We start from the raw sequence: 15,826 nt of genomic DNA, 5'->3' as shown, positions 1-15,826 counted from the left end.
TTATAAATATCTGCACAGAACAGACACCAGCACCAGAGTCGTCCACGGATAATAGGAGCGGCTGAGGTTTCCTCCACTGTAAAGGAACCCTAGAGTGACCAGGCTGTCCACACACGGCTCCGGGGGGTCCGGCATGTCCGTCACATCATTGAAATTCACATTCACAAACATGCTGATCCACTGCTCATAGGCAGGAACCAGGGTGTAGACCCCAGGGCGAAACGGCTGAGCACAACCTTCTCCCCAGCTGACAATCCCGGCCTGGTACCAGACACCATCCACCTTACACACCAGAGGTCCTCCGGAGTCACCCTGAGAAGAAGACAAGGAGACAATGAGAAGACCATCTATCAACCATCACAATATGGATCTGGTCTGGTCTCGTACCTGGCAGGAGTCTTTTTCTCCCTCTATATAACCAGAACATATCTTCTCGTCCTGGATGATGGTGGTCTCTTCGCTCTCTGGTGACCACATGTGATACATGATGTCGCAGGTTTGGTAGTCTATGAGCGGAGTCATCACCTTCTGCAGAGTCCCGTTGGGCGGAAGATCTCCTGATGATGGGGGGAAAGTTACTTTACATGAAGCTCTATGGTCTGGTATCATCTAGCTCATCCTTCTCCAGATCTCTGCTGCCTGACCCTGTCCTGCTTACACAGCTGAGGACCTCGTTACAGTGTGTCGGTGGAGGGATCAGCCTGGAGCCCTGGGCTTCTGTGCAGGAAGCAGAGATCTTAGAAATGATGAGGAATGAAAACACAAAGAGGATGATAGATGGGCAGACGTACCATAGGGGGTGGTGTCGCCCCAGCCGGTGACCCAGCACTCCATGCCGCAGGGGAAGGTGACGCCGGATGATGGCAGGCAGATGGGCAGGATGTACTTGGTGTAGTTGACCGGACTGGAGAGCTTCAGCAGAGCGATGTCCCCTCTGCTACCCGTCCCCACATAGTCCTGATGAGGTATAATCATCTGGACTCCAGATATAACGGTGTGAGGCGGAGACTTCATGGGGAGGCGGTACACCCCCAGGTAGACCATATACTCCGCCGTCATACCGGGGCTGTGAACCAGAAACAGCTCTTATTATTAACATAGACACAAAGGGACAATGATCACCAACAGGAGAAATGTGAAGGTTCTCCTCTCCGACCTGGTTATCGCGTCTCTACCAAGGCAGGAAACGCAGCTTTACATCCTATTAGATTGGACGGGTTCATCTAGAGAAATACAGCTGTGGTCAAAAGTTTACATCAACATCTCGGCAGAATTTTTTCTTTCTTGTCCTTTTCTCGGAGAATATGAATGACAGCACACAACCCCCCCCCCCCCCCCCCCCCCCCGGTTAGTGGTCGGGTGACGTCACTTATTGTCACACTACTGGGTTTCCTCTTCTTACATCATAACAACAACCAAAAACATTCAAATGATCAATGACAGCTTGAAGTCTTTTGTGCTTGTTGTGGATGAGGCTCTTTATGTTCTCAGATGGTAAAGCCACCCATTCTTCTTGGCACAAAGCCTCCAGTTCCTGTAAATTCCCGGACTGTCTTACATGAACTGTGCTGGAGATCTCCCCAGAGCGGCTTAATGATACTGAGATCCGGAGACTGAGATGGCCGCTCCAGAACCTTCACTTTGTTCTGATATCCAAGGAGCTGATAATGCCGGTCAGCAGTGTTTAAACTGTGTCTATAATACACCAAACAGCACAGAGACACAAGTCTCAAAACTTCTGGAACAAGGTCATTTGGAGTGATGAGACCAACATCAGGCCTATGATGGAAGGAGCACCACTCCTACTGTAAAGCATGGAGGGGGATCGCTGATGTTCTGGGGAGGCTGGAGCTACAAAGATACAGGGAACTTGGTCAAAGTTGAAGAAGAGATGGATGCAGCTGGTTATCGGCAAATACTGGAGGCAAATGTGCACTCATCAGCCCGGAAGCTGCATATGGAATTTACATGGACGTTCCAAGATGACAACAATCAAAAACACAAGGCCAAGTTGACCTGTCGTTGGCTACAGCAGAACAAAGAGAAGGTTCTGGAGCGGCCATCTCAGTCTCCTGACCTCAGTATCATTGAGCCACTCTGGGGAGATCTCCAGCGCACAGTTCATGTAAGACAGTCCGGGAATTTACAGGAACTGGAGGCTTTGTGCCAAGAAGAATGGGCGGCTTTACCATCTGAGAACATAAAGAGCCTCATCCACAACTACCACAAAAGACTCCAAGCTGTCATTGATGTTATAGGGGGCAATACATGGGATTAAAAACTGGGGATGGGAACTTTTGACCAAGGTCATTTGGATGTTTTTGGTCGTCATTTTGATTTAAAAAGAGAAAACCCAGTAGTGTGACCATAAATGGCGTCACCCGACCACTAACCAGGAGGGGGACCCGACCGCTAACCATGAGAGGAACCCGACCACTAACCAGGAGGGGGGGGGGGAGTTTTTGTATTGTCATTCATATTCTCTGAAAAAAAGGACAAGAAAACAAAAAAAATTCTGCCGGGAATGTAAACTTTGGAGCACAACTGTAAATACTTCATGGAAGTCCATATATACAGGGGGGAGAAGAAGTATCTGATCTGCTGCTGATCACATACACACAGAATGGAGAGGGGGGTAATATATATGGTCTATCTGTGAGAGACAGGATCTATAGAACATTCCATAGAGGGTCCCAGCAGGAGGAGACCGCGGAGCACTGACCCCTCACTCATCCTCACACCCATTTACAGTCTTGTTTGTGGAACATCATAGTGCTGCACGCTCAGAGCAGGCGCTGCAATCGACAAGCATCGGGCAGATGAGGGGGGCAGAGAGGTAGACACAACAAACGGATGGCCATGGCTCCTCCTCCTCAGAACTAGGAGACCTTGCGGCCAATGTACAAATAGGAGATGATCACATGACTGCCTTCTAAAAGTAGCGGCTGTGATGGAGGGCGACATAGAGGAGAAACGCCAGGTCAGGAGGAAGACAGGACCGGCCCATCTGGCATTGGCCAGAAATTCCAGATGGTCAGTCCGGCCCTGGCCTGAAGGCTAAACCAGATCCTGCCCCCTAGATTACAGGGAGACTGAGCTTCAAGATGTTGTTTACCTTAAACTAACTCGTCTCCTATCCACATTTTATGCTTTACATCCTGTAGCCCTATGATATATATATATATATATATATATATATATATATATATATATATATATACACACACACACACACACACATACAGTACATAGATATATCGGGGATTGCACCAGTATGGTGGTATAGGTCATTGGTAATGGGGAATAGTGACACAATATGGCGGTATAAGACACTGGTAGTGGGGAGTAGTAACAATGTGGCCGTATAGGACACTGGTAAATGGGAATAGTGAAGCTTCAGTATAGGACACTGGGAATAGTGAATAGTGACTGAATGTGGCGGTATAGGTCACTGGTAATATGGAATAATAATGCAGTGTCCCAGAACAGGCTGTCTGTTTCTCACTTTAAGTTACTTTTATTACTATAGCCATGCCTGTCCTGGAAACTATATGCACTGCAACTGGTTGCTGTGTAGTCCCTATTACTCTCAGGTTCATGTATATCTTGTTTGTATAACTCTGTGCAGTGGTATGCAGAGGCTGATGATCACGTGACCGTGCCCCGTAACTATGGTTCCTCCAATGGCCGTCTAGCTTTGGCCAGGGATACCATGTGACTTCCCCTTGCTGCGCAGTTCCGGCCCCTGCTCCCAAGCAAGGAGGTCGTGTGTGTCTCTCTTCACCTTCAGAAGAGTGGACTCGGTGCTCTGCTGTAGCAGTTCCTGGCTGTCCGCCTGCTCAAGTGCCTGGAGTATCCGCTCATCTGGGTGTCCTTCCTGTTATTCATCTCCTCATCAACTCAAGATATTCACTGCAAGTACTCTAATCCACCCAGCCTCTCTATTCCTCTATCACTACTACTCCCATCATCCGGCACGTTTCACCTCAGACTATGCAGCACCACCTTTGCTCTGTCTATACAAGTCTGCTATATACCCGGTTGCATCCGGAAGAGACTGTTGCTACCAGTTACCTCAGTTACAATAAACTTGTAACCACCGCTGTTACTGAACCCTGGCATTGGTGTCCCTTATCTGGTGCCCTGACTAGGTACAGCGAAGAATCGCATGCCCAGTATCCCGCATAGTACCGCAGACCGGCCTACAGCTGTGCCACCCTCGTGCCAGTACCGTGACAACTCTATACCCTGCAGCTGCCCCGGTTCCTGCCTGCTAGTAACACCTGCACTGCGGAGTGGCCCCCACGGGTCAGGGCATCGCAATAATACAATGTGGCGGTATAGGACACTGGCAATATGGAATAATAATACAATGTGGCGGTATAGGACACTGGTAATGGGGAATAGGGACACAGTATGGCAGTATAGGACACTGGTAATATGGAATAATAATACAATGTGGCTGTATAGGACACTGGTAATGGGGAATAGTGACACAATGTGGCGGTATAGGACACTGGTAATATGGAATAATAATACAATGTGGCGGTATAGGACACTGGTAATGGGGAATAGGGACACAATGTGGCGGTATATTACATTAGTAATGGGAAATAGTGAAGTGTTAGTATAGGTTACTGGTAATAGGGAATAGGGACACAATGTGGCGGTACAGGACACTGGTAATGGGGAATGGGAACACAATGTGGCGGTATAGGAACCTGGTAACGGGGAATAGGGACACAATGTGGCGGTATAGGACACTGGTAATGGGGAATAGTGAAGCGCTAGTATAGGTCACTGGTAATGGGGAATAGGAACACAGTATGGCGGTATATTACGTTAGTAATGGGGAATAGGGACACAATGTGGCGGTATATTTCAGTAGTAATGGGGAATAGGGACACAATGTGGCGGTATATTACATTAGTAATGGGGAATAGTGAAGTGTTAGTATAGGTCACTGGTAATTGGGAATAGGGACACAGTATGGCGGTATATTACATTAGTAATGGGGAATAGGGACACAATGTGGCGGTATATTACAGTAGTAATGGGGAATAGGGACACAATGCGGCGGTATATTACATTAGTAATGGGAAATAGTGAAGTGTTAGTATAGGTCACTGGTAATGGGGAATAGGGACACAATGTGGTGGTATATTATAGCAGTAATGGGGAATAGGGACACAATGTGGCGGTATATTATAGTAGTAATGGGGAATAGGGACACAATGTGGCGGTATATTACATTAGTAATGGGGAATAGTGAAGCGTTAGGGCCCTATTCCACTGGACGATTATCGTTTGCATATCATTAACGATTAACGATCGCAAACGACCACTATTGCGAAAGACCTGAAAACGTTCACTCATTTCCATTGAACGATAATCGTTACTTATGATCGTAATTGCGATCGTTTTTTCTTCGCTATTTATTCGCTATTGCATTCGTATCTATTGCGAACGACCGAACGATGTCTTATTCAACGCGAACGATTTGCGAACGAGCAACGATAAAAATAGGTCCAGGTCTTATAAAGCGATCAACGATTTCTCGTTCGGTCGTTAATCGTTAACTGCATTTCAACCGAACGATTATCGTTTAGATTCGAACGATTTAACGATAATCTGAACGATAATCGTCCAGTGGAATAGGGCCCTTAGTATAGGACAGCAGTGTCACAATCTACAGTAGATCCCTTGTGGTCACACCGGCTGGGTGAATCTCCTGTGTGATTTATTGCCCGGCACACAGTGTTGTCTTTACTCCTGACGCTTCCATTGTTCCGGCAGATTCCGGGCGGCTCCGCCGGGTTTACGAGGGGGGAACGTCCCATTAATAAGAAATGATTTACTGATGTTTATAAAATGTGTCAACGCGAGGAAATCTGAGGACAAACCTATCAGAGGAGGTGACAACCACTGCCATGGCGGATGTAGAGCAGAGCTGTCACCCACTGCCATGGCGGATGTAGAGCAGAGCTGTCACCCACTGCCATGGCTGATGTAGAGCAGAGCTGTCACCCACTGCCATGGCGGCTGTAGAGCAGAGCTGTCACCCACTGCAGAGATGGATGTAGAGCAGAGCTGTCACCCACTGCCATGATGGATGAAGAGCAGAGCTGTCACCCACTGCCATGATGTATGTAGAGCAGAGCTGTCACCCACTGCCATGATGGATGTAGAGCAGAGCTGTCACCCACTGCCATGGCGGATGTAGAGCAGAGCTGTCACCAACTGCCATGATGGATGTAGAGCAGAGCTGTCACCCACTGCCATAGCGGATGTAGAGCAGAGCTGTCACCCACTGCAATGGTGTATGTAAAGCAGAGCTGTCAGCCACTGCCATGGCGGCTGTAGAGCAGAGCTGTCCCTCACTGCCATGGCGGCTGTAGGGCAGAGCGACAGTATCACCCACTGCCATGCAGGATGTAGAGCAGAGCTGTCCCTTACTGCCATCATAGATGTAGAGCAGAGCTGTCACCCACTGCCATCATTGATGTAGAGCAGAGCTGTCCCTTACTGCCATCATAGATGTAGAGCAGAGCTGTCACCCACTGCCATCATTGATGTAGAGCAGAGCTGTCCCTTACTGCCATCATTGATGTAGAGCAGAGTGGCCCTGCAGTATAATAACCATGTGGGGCCCCTGTTGGTTTGTGGCACCACCCTTCACCATGCTGGGACAGTAGATGATGATACTTTACCCCCGACCACCCTCCTCATTCCTTGTAGAAAAGATGGAAGCCACCATTCTAAGCCCACTACTTCTGGCCACTTCCTAGAGGGAGTGGCCTGTACATTCTCACCCCACCCACGAGGAACCAGACGGAGATAGAACCTTTATTTTCTATACATTTTCTATACATCCCCAAGGAAAATAATCATCCCCTTCATGTGGACAGGACCCCAAAGCTGTGACACTACATTCAGGGGGTGTACTTACTTCTCAAAGCAGTGAGCAGCACTCAGTACCCACTGTGGAGCGATGAGAGACCCCCCACAAATATGGACTCCATGATGCTGCACGCTGACCTGCCACGGCCATTCTCCATCCATGGCGTCTGTCCCTCCAACTATCCTGGTGGTGACCACAGGGGATCCGCAGGCAGAGAAGTCAGCTTTAGGGGTCGGGGTGACGGCCGACGTGTGACTGGCTGGGGGGAAAAATAGTCAGAGATTACAGATGTTGTACAATAAACAGGCTCTGCTTCTTCCAAAAGCTTCTCCGAAGAGTGTCCTGCAATACCAGGCACAGCCTATAGAGAAGGGGGCGCTGTTACTAAGAAACTTATATAGAGAGCGTCCTGCAATACCAGGCAAAGCCTATAGAGAAGGGGGCGCTGTTACTAAGAACCATATCCAGAGAGTGACCTGCAATACCAGGCAAAGCCTATAGAGAAGGGGGCGCTGTTACTAAGAAACATATCCAGAGAGTGACCTGCAATACCAGGCACAGCCTATAAAGAAGGGGACGCTGTTACTATATATACATTCAGTATCCTGCAATACCAGACACAGCCTATAGAGAAGAGGGCGCTGTTACTAATAAACATATCCAAAGAGCGTCCTGCAATACCAGGCACAGCCTATAAAGAAGGGGGCGCTGTTACTAAGAAACATATCCACAGAGAGTCCTGCAATACCAGGCACAGCCTATAAAGAAGGGGGCGCTGTTACTAAGAAACATATCCACAGAGTGACCTGCAATACCAGGCACAGCCTATAGAGAAGGGGGCGCTGTTACTAAGAAACTTATATAGAGAGCGTCCTGCAATACCATGCAAAGCCTATAGAGAAGGGGGCGCTGTTACTAAGAAACATATCCAAAGAGTGTCCTGCAATACCAGGCAAAGCCTATAAAGAAGGGGACGCTGTTACTATATATACATTCAGTATCCTGCAATACCAGACACAGCCTATAGAGAAGAGGGCGCTGTTACTAATAAACATATCCAAAGAGCGTCCTGCAATACCAGGCACAGCCTATAGAGAAGGGGGGCTCTGTTACTAAGAAACATATCCAAAGAGCATCCTGCAATACCAGGCACAGCCTATAGAGAAGGGGGGTGCTGTTACTAAGAAACATATCCACAGAGTGTCCTGCAATACCAGGCACAGCCTATAAAGAAGGGGGCGCTGTTACTAAGAAACATATCCACAGAGTGTCCTGCAATACCAGGCACAGCCTATAGAGAAGGGGGCGCTGTTACTAAGAAACTTATATAGAGAGAGTCCTGCAATACCAGGCAAAGCCTATAGAGAAGGGGGCGCTGTTACTAAGAAACATATCCAAAGAGTGACCTGCAATACCAGGCACAGCCTATAGAGAAGGGGGCGCTGTTACTAAGAAACATATCCAAAGAGCGTCCTGCAATACCAGGCACAGCCTATAAAAAAGGGGGAGCTGTTACTAAGAAACATATCCAAAGAGCGTCCTGCAATACCAGGCACAGCCTATAGAGAAGGGGGCGCTGTTACTATATTTACAGAGAGTGTCCTGCAATACCAGGCACAGCCTATAGAGAAGGGGGCGCTGTTACTAAGAAACTTATATAGAGAGAGTCCTGCAATACCAGGCACAGCCTATAGAGAAGGGGGCGCTGTTACTAAGAAACATATCCAAAGAGTGACCTGCAATACCAGGCACAACCTATAAAAAAGGGGGAGCTGTTACTAAGAAACATATCCAAAGAGCGTCCTGCAATACCAGGAACAGCCTATAGAGAAGGGGGCGCTGTTACTAAGAAACTTATATAGAGAGAGTCCTGCAATACCAGGAACAGCCTATAGAGAAGGGGGCGCTGTTACTAAGAAACTTATATAAAGAGTGTCCTGCAATACCAGGCACAGCCTATAGAGAAGGGGGCGCTGTTACTATATATACAGAGAGTGTCCTGCAATACCAGGCACAGCCTATAGAGAAGGGGGCGCTGTTACTAAGAAACATATATAGCGAGTGTCCTGCAATACCAGGCACAGCCTATAGAGAAGGGGGCGCTGTTATAAGAAACTTATATAGAGAGCGTCCTGCAATACCAGGCACAGCCTATAGAGAAGGGGGCGCTGTTACTATATATACAGAGAGTGTCCTGCAATACCAGGCACTGTTACTAAGAAACTTACATAGAGAGTGTCCTGCAAAACCAGACACAGCGTATAGAGAAGGGGGGCGCGGTTATAAGAAACTTATATGGAGAGCGTCCTGCAATACCAGGCACAACCTATAAAAAAGGGGGCGCTGTTACTAAGGAATTTATCCATATAGCGTCCTGCAATACCAGGCACAGCCTATAGAGAATGGGGCGCTGTTACTAAGAAACTTATATAGAGATTGTCCTGCAATACCAGAAAAAGCCTATAGAGAAGGGGGCGCTGTTACTAAGAAACATATCCATATAGTGTCCTGCAATACCAGACACAGCCTATAGAGAAGGGGGCGCTGTTACTATATATACAGAGAGTGTCCTGCAATACCAGGCACAGCCTATAGAGAATGGGGGCGCTGTTACTGAGAATGAATATATAATGAAGATAATCGGGTCCATTCCTCTCCAGGAAACACTGAAGCTGATCCATCATTCTCACAGTAATCCACTAGGTGTCGCTGTAACACCCATCTCCACCAGCAGCAGCAACACTGTAACAGCAAGTACTACATCTCACCACTAGGGGGCACCTGGAGGAGACAGTCACCATCTTCCTCCATCCCCTTCATGTTATTCCCTGGGGTTTTTCTTTGCCGGATCCGTACAGGAGGCGGCTTGTGCTACAGAGAATGAAGCCGACCTGCAATACCAGACACAGCCTACGGGGGCAGGGGGCGCTGCTCCTAACAACAACGAATACTATGGTTCCTGTTCGTCGCCCCCTATCCCTTGTACAGCGCTCTGGATTCGAGGGTGCTGTAACAATAAATACATTAATAAATAATAATACGGCAGAGAAGGCATGCTGGGAGTTGTAGTTTTGTAGCAGCTGAAGATGAGGATGAATGACTTGTAGCCCAGTGTTCAGTCTGGCCGTATCCACCAGTAGGGAGGCCTCCTGTATACAGCTTCCACAGCTCAGTCAGTGACACAGTGTGCAGACAGCGCCCCCTAGCTCTCAGTATCAGGAATATCGACATCCATCAGAGACAGGATGGAGCAGCTGTGCGCTGACATGACTCTGCTTCATTCATTGTCTATGGGAGATTGTCCGGTCACACCCGGGCGTTCACCTCCTCCTCTGCAGGGTCTATGGGGTGGACCCCCAGAACACCAGGGAACTCATCTATGGCCGTCCACCTCTACACAAGGACGTTCACTGAATATGAAGCATGATCATACATAGAGTAGTGTGAAAGCATGATACAGACCAGCCTGCAGCAGGATGAGCATAGCCAGGACCCCCGTATGGGAGAGGATGGAGCGCTCCATGGTAGTGCCGACCTCTCCGCCCGCAGCTTCTCCTCTACGTTTCCTCTTTCTGTCTTTTATACCTTGGAGAAAAGCTTCAGATTTCACCCATTTATGTGAATCTGTATAGTGACGGCACACCTGACACTACTAGAGCCAGATCTGGTGTCCCACCTCACGCTCAATGATACTTTAACCCTTTAAAGGCCTCCGACCGGAACTGCGAGAAAACCTGAGAAGATGTAAGAAGGTTGGATCCAAACCCAAGACCCTAGTGCTGCCTACAGAGGAGATGTGACCCGAGTGCCCAGGACATATACTGTATACAGGATAATGGCGTCCGCAGAGCTACAGGAGGCCTCCAGCCTCTATAAGCCTCCGATATCATTCCGTACCCAACAGGAACCAACAGGATTCTGGATAGTGGTGAGTGGACTTGCCGAATAATTTGGGTTCTCCAAACCGGGTTCTCTGCAACGTTCTTCAAACCTGAACTCTCGACATTTGACTCCCGGCGTCTGGAGAAGTTGGATACTGCCCTAGAGAGTTCTGGAAAACATGGATACAGCCATTAACCATAGGGTGAATCCATGTTTTCCTGGCAACCGGAAGACTTCTTCAGCCACCGGGAGCCAAATACCCAGAGTTCAGGTTCGGAGAACATTGCAGAACCCCAACATTTCGGCAAGACCGCTACCCACTATTTTTGGAAGCTTTGGTTATAGGGGGTAATATCTCCATATACACGGACCTTGTACAGCCTTGTAACCATATACACCAACCAGGTCCCGGTAGAAGGTCGGGCCAGCTCACTGACGTTAATAAACAAGTCATGGTGTCTCCAGTATTTTTGCATATTTGTCTTCCCAGGAGGCAATGTTCCTAGAATCACTGATGTTGATAAACCTGTGATGGTGTCTCTGTGGTGTTATAGTTGATCTCCCTGAGGTCAGCCATCATTCTCTTCAATGCACTTACCAGGCTTTTGCTCCCAATAGCCGGAATCCTGCTCCACACTGATGAGGGGCAAATACCCAGAAACAGCTGTCTGTGGTGGATACCTGGCTTCTATCCTTCGATGGACTCTTATTCAGCCGGCTACAGAGAAATATTACGGCCCCTTTATAAGTCTAGCTTTCATGGTCCTCGTCGGTCAGAGTCACAGGGTCCTTTCCATTGTGGATCTCTGTATATACATTGAAGCCATTTTCACATAGTTTTCTATAGAACTTTTGTTTCACCAACAATGATAACCGGGACTGGTCTGACGGGTTCCCCCCAATGGATAACCCTCCATACATAGAAGCTCTCCAATATTAATAAAGCAGCAGAGTTTTTACACAAGGGAGGGTGGGACGCTGCGGCTGAATAGACATAGAACATGTTAAGCTTCTCATTGTCTCTTATCTTCTTGACTCCACTTCCCAGATACTCAATACTGAAGGCCTGAGGGAGGACTCTCCGACCCAATGTCTTTCAACACACGATACTGCCACCCGTCTATGGGAAATGAAGTACAATAAAGATTTCTTAGAAGTGGAGATGTGATCCCTCCCCGTGACTCATCCCATCGGAGCGGTCATCCCTGGAAAGTGAACCAGAACCATGGGATGGGGGATTCCAGATGTTTGGTGGTGGTGGTGGTGGTGGTGGTGGTGGTGGTGGGGGGGTCGAGCTCTTGGGACTAAGAACCAATATGGGAGATGGAAATACCCCTCAGCTAGAAGTCCTCCAGACGTCCGTTCTTTGAGTTCTGTAATTTCTCATGTGTATTTTTTCAATGGTGACAATGGGAAGTGGCACAGCTATGGGTCATCTATATTCTTGACTCACTGGTTGGCAGCTTTGCCATTCTGGAGTAGCCACCCTGGCTACCAGTAGATAGAACTATAGTTTGCAATTGACCAGCCTCCTGATGCCCCAATATCAATTGAAGGGGAGTGACTCATGGTTGGCCACACTGGATTTTCATTCTCTGGTAGATAAGACGCTAGTGGAGGACTCTGGCAGTGATGTTCTTTCCTATCAGCATTAAGAATCCTTGTCTGAGCTGAGTATGCGGAGATTGGTATAGTTGTTGCTTGAACAAGGGTTGAGCTGACAACTCTCTACGTGCGTACAGTGACCTCCAGCATTGGTCTTCTGCCAGTCCTGAAAAGATGGGGGCAGAGAGACGCGGCTCACAATGGGCAGTACAGCTGTTGAGTTATCTGGCCAACACCCGGCGAGTTCCATGGGCTTCATAAGAAGAGGAGGCACACACAGGACTCACCGGATTTTGGACGGAGCTTATTAACTTTACCGCCCATCATGAGCTGCATCGCTGGTCACCGACCTTACCATTATGGGCGGGAGCAGGATGATTTGTTTTAACTTGAGGAAAGTGACCTGTGCTAGAGGTCATCACTAGAGATGAGCAAATTTACAGTAATAATGAAGTGAAAGCTTCATCCGCTGCTGCCTTCTGACTGCCGCTCTGCCACGGGTGCCTGGAAAAGCTGGATCCGGAGGAGCAGCAATCAGTTATGAGGCAGCAGCTGATGCGCGGATTCCAGAGATAATAAAGCAATTCACTTTATTACTGAAAATTGGCTCATCTCTTCTCATCACTGACCACTGAGAAGAATACACCACTTCCTGCAGGACATACAGCAACTGATTAGTCTTCCAGTACATAAGTTGTTTTTTTTAGTACGACACCAGTTGATTTTCATTTTTTCCCCCTTTAAAAGGCTCCCATACACAAGGAAACATCTGCCGAAGCCTCCAAGATGGGTGACTCTCTTATTTCAGTGGGAGCATCCTAACTATCATCCACCCTGGTCCTACTCCACTCTCTTCATTAAAGACGTGTGTTTCGGTTGTTTGGTGAAATAGTTGTGAGCTCACAAAGCCAGCAGCCCGTCCATGATCAGAACCAAAATATTGACTGGGTCACAACCAAAGCCAACAGCTCGTCCATCGTATCTCGGAGAAGAACCAAAGCCAACAGCTCGTCCATCGTATTTCAGAGAAGAACCAAAGTATTGACTGGGTCACAACCAAAGCCAACAATGAACTAGCCAGAGTCTGAGATAGCAAGGCACATGGAAACTTCCAAGACTCATAGTATCCATGTCTGGTCCATATGCATTGGGATTAGTACCGGCCCATAATTCTCCTTCAAACAGAACAAATATTGGGGTAAAAAGGAAAAACAAAAGGCCAGAGTTCCCCCAGTCCACATAGCTGGACGTAATCCTTCCGACCTGGGATTTTCCCATGCTCCGAGCATAGGCAGCCGTGTAGAGCTCTGGACACCATGTTTTTTGTAAAATGTATTAAAACTAAAATAAAAAATGTTTATTGATCATAAAACATCTCATTGACATCACAACAATCAAAACCCAAGGTAAAATAACTTCAACTATAGACATCGGGTCAGGAACGTTCCTGGGATGACTAAAATGGCTTCAGTCTATGAGAATTTATCCTGAGTGATACAAATGGTGGCGGACCTTCAAACATTCGAGGAGGACACAGGGATTCGTTGCTCACAGGGTCCAGAAATATGGCGGCCGCTCAGAAATGGTGGGAGGCCACATGAGGTATTTTATATGTCATTTTACAAGCTTTGTCCTGGGGCCTCACAAGTTCCAACAATCCCACCAACGTGATTTTGGGACATCATCAAGTCTGGCATCAAGTCTATAAAAATTAATATAATCCCCGGCCATTGACCCTCGTGGGCTACGTGCAAATCATCAAGTGTGCAGCAGTAGACAGATGAGCAGTAGTAACGCCGATGCCGTAAACACGGAGGCTGAGGACACAGAACGCGTGGCTCCATATGAGTAAATCCAGCTGTAGTAGGTCGGGACATAGGTATAAACTCCTGGGCGGTTCGGCATAGCACACTGATCACCCCAACTCACAATGCCGGCTAGATACCAAGCACCATTGACGTTACAGACCAAGGGTCCCCCGGAGTCACCCTGAAACGAGTAATGATAGTATTAGCCTAACCACGTTAACCAGACTATGTCGTAATACTTTATCCATTGTTATAGCTTGGATATAAAGTCATGGAGAGGATACCCACCTGGCAAGAGTCTTTCTTTCCAGCCTGGTACCCTGCACAGATCTGGTCATTAGGAACAATCTTTACGTTGGAGCTAATTTCAGAGTTGATGTGGTACATGGCGTCACAGGCGCTATTGCTGATAAGAGGCACCATGACCTGCTGGAGTGTCTGTGGTGGTGGAAGACTCACTGCAGAAACGAAGAACAATGGTTGAGGTCATGTTCTGCAAAATACGGCTTAGAGTAGTGAGCACCTCCTGTGTCTTCTTACCTCCAGATGCTATAGCACCCCATCCAGTGACCCAGCAGTTAGTGCCAGCCGGGAAGCTCATGGAGGATGTTGGGACACAGACGGGCAGGATGTAATCGGTGTAACTAACAGGACTGGAAAATTTTATCAGGGCGATGTCCCCCGGGGTGCCAGCTCCATCGAACTGCGAGTTCACAATAATACTTTGTACGTTAACCTCGACCTGGTGATTACTGACGATTTGCAGCTGGTACTCGCCAAGGACCACCGTGTAGTCAGAGGGATTTTTAGAACTGGAGAGAAACCAAACACCATGTTACACAATGATGATGAGCAGCTTCGCCTTCTACTGTATATACAAACTCTATAAAATGGGAAGCTCCCTTGTTTTCACGTTTGTGACCCCTCTGGTGGTTATCGTATTTCCCAAGGATGTTTCGAAAAAAGGACTTCTGGCCCTCAAAGAAAAATTAAATATGCTGTGAGGCAGTGTTGGTGGGGAGCATATGTATCTAGCTCCGGTCCCCATGCAGCTCCTATTCTTCTCCATCTGTCCTCCAGTCTTATGTCTTCCTGCTTCCAAGAGGAGTGCTCAGGTGCAGGACCTGCCTCCTCAGCCAGTGGCCGAGATAGGACACTGTTGTGGCCAGTGATTGGCTGAGGTGGCAGGTCCTGCCCAAGTGCTTGTGTCAGAAGCAGGAAGAAGAAGACCAGGGGACTGGACAGACAACAGGAACTGAGGGGGAACAGCGGGGACCCAAGATCAGGCAACTATGTGTTCTCCCTGCCCTCAGAGCATATTCATTTTTTACTCTAGGGTCGAAAAACCTCATTAAAAAGAGCAAAAGAAAATTTTCTAACAGTTTTTCATATCCACTGCTGGGACCTTCCATCTCACTATTGGCAGCCTTTTACTATATAATCCCCTCCCCTCTAGAACTAGTGAATACACTTGCAGATCACAGCCACAGTTCTTGTAATCCCCTCCCCCATCCAGATAACCAATAAAAGGACAATGTAATCAGTTTTCACGGCCTATCATGGCTGCCCTTACTGACCACTAAGCTGTGCGGTGTACCTTTGGTATTCTTGTATGAGGTCTGTTATTGTG

The 15,826-nt window shown here is 47.9% G+C and overlaps 1 protein-coding gene across 1 annotated transcript in view; it reads right to left on the bottom strand.

The window, feature by feature from the left end:
• The window catches only part of LOC138801885 (transmembrane protease serine 9-like), a 29,772-nt gene continuing 13,946 nt past the window's right edge, over positions 1-15,826 (bottom strand). The window contains exons 5-15 of the mRNA XM_069984978.1: positions 14,737-15,008; positions 14,485-14,654; positions 14,157-14,377; positions 13,293-13,433; positions 11,382-11,419; positions 10,867-10,952; positions 9,670-9,772; positions 6,950-7,160; positions 792-1,066; positions 388-557; positions 1-312 (exon numbers count right to left, since the gene is read on the bottom strand). Of these exons, the coding sequence (XP_069841079.1) occupies positions 1-312; positions 388-557; positions 792-1,066; positions 6,950-7,160; positions 9,670-9,772; positions 10,867-10,952; positions 11,382-11,419; positions 13,293-13,433; positions 14,157-14,377; positions 14,485-14,654; positions 14,737-15,008 (1,999 nt within the window). The remainder of the gene's footprint in view (positions 313-387; positions 558-791; positions 1,067-6,949; positions 7,161-9,669; positions 9,773-10,866; positions 10,953-11,381; positions 11,420-13,292; positions 13,434-14,156; positions 14,378-14,484; positions 14,655-14,736; positions 15,009-15,826) is intronic.

This window comes from Dendropsophus ebraccatus, chromosome 9, assembly GCF_027789765.1.
Source record: "Dendropsophus ebraccatus isolate aDenEbr1 chromosome 9, aDenEbr1.pat, whole genome shotgun sequence".
NCBI lineage: Eukaryota > Metazoa > Chordata > Amphibia > Anura > Hylidae > Dendropsophus > Dendropsophus ebraccatus.
This window is presented reverse-complemented; position numbering and strand designations above follow the sequence as displayed.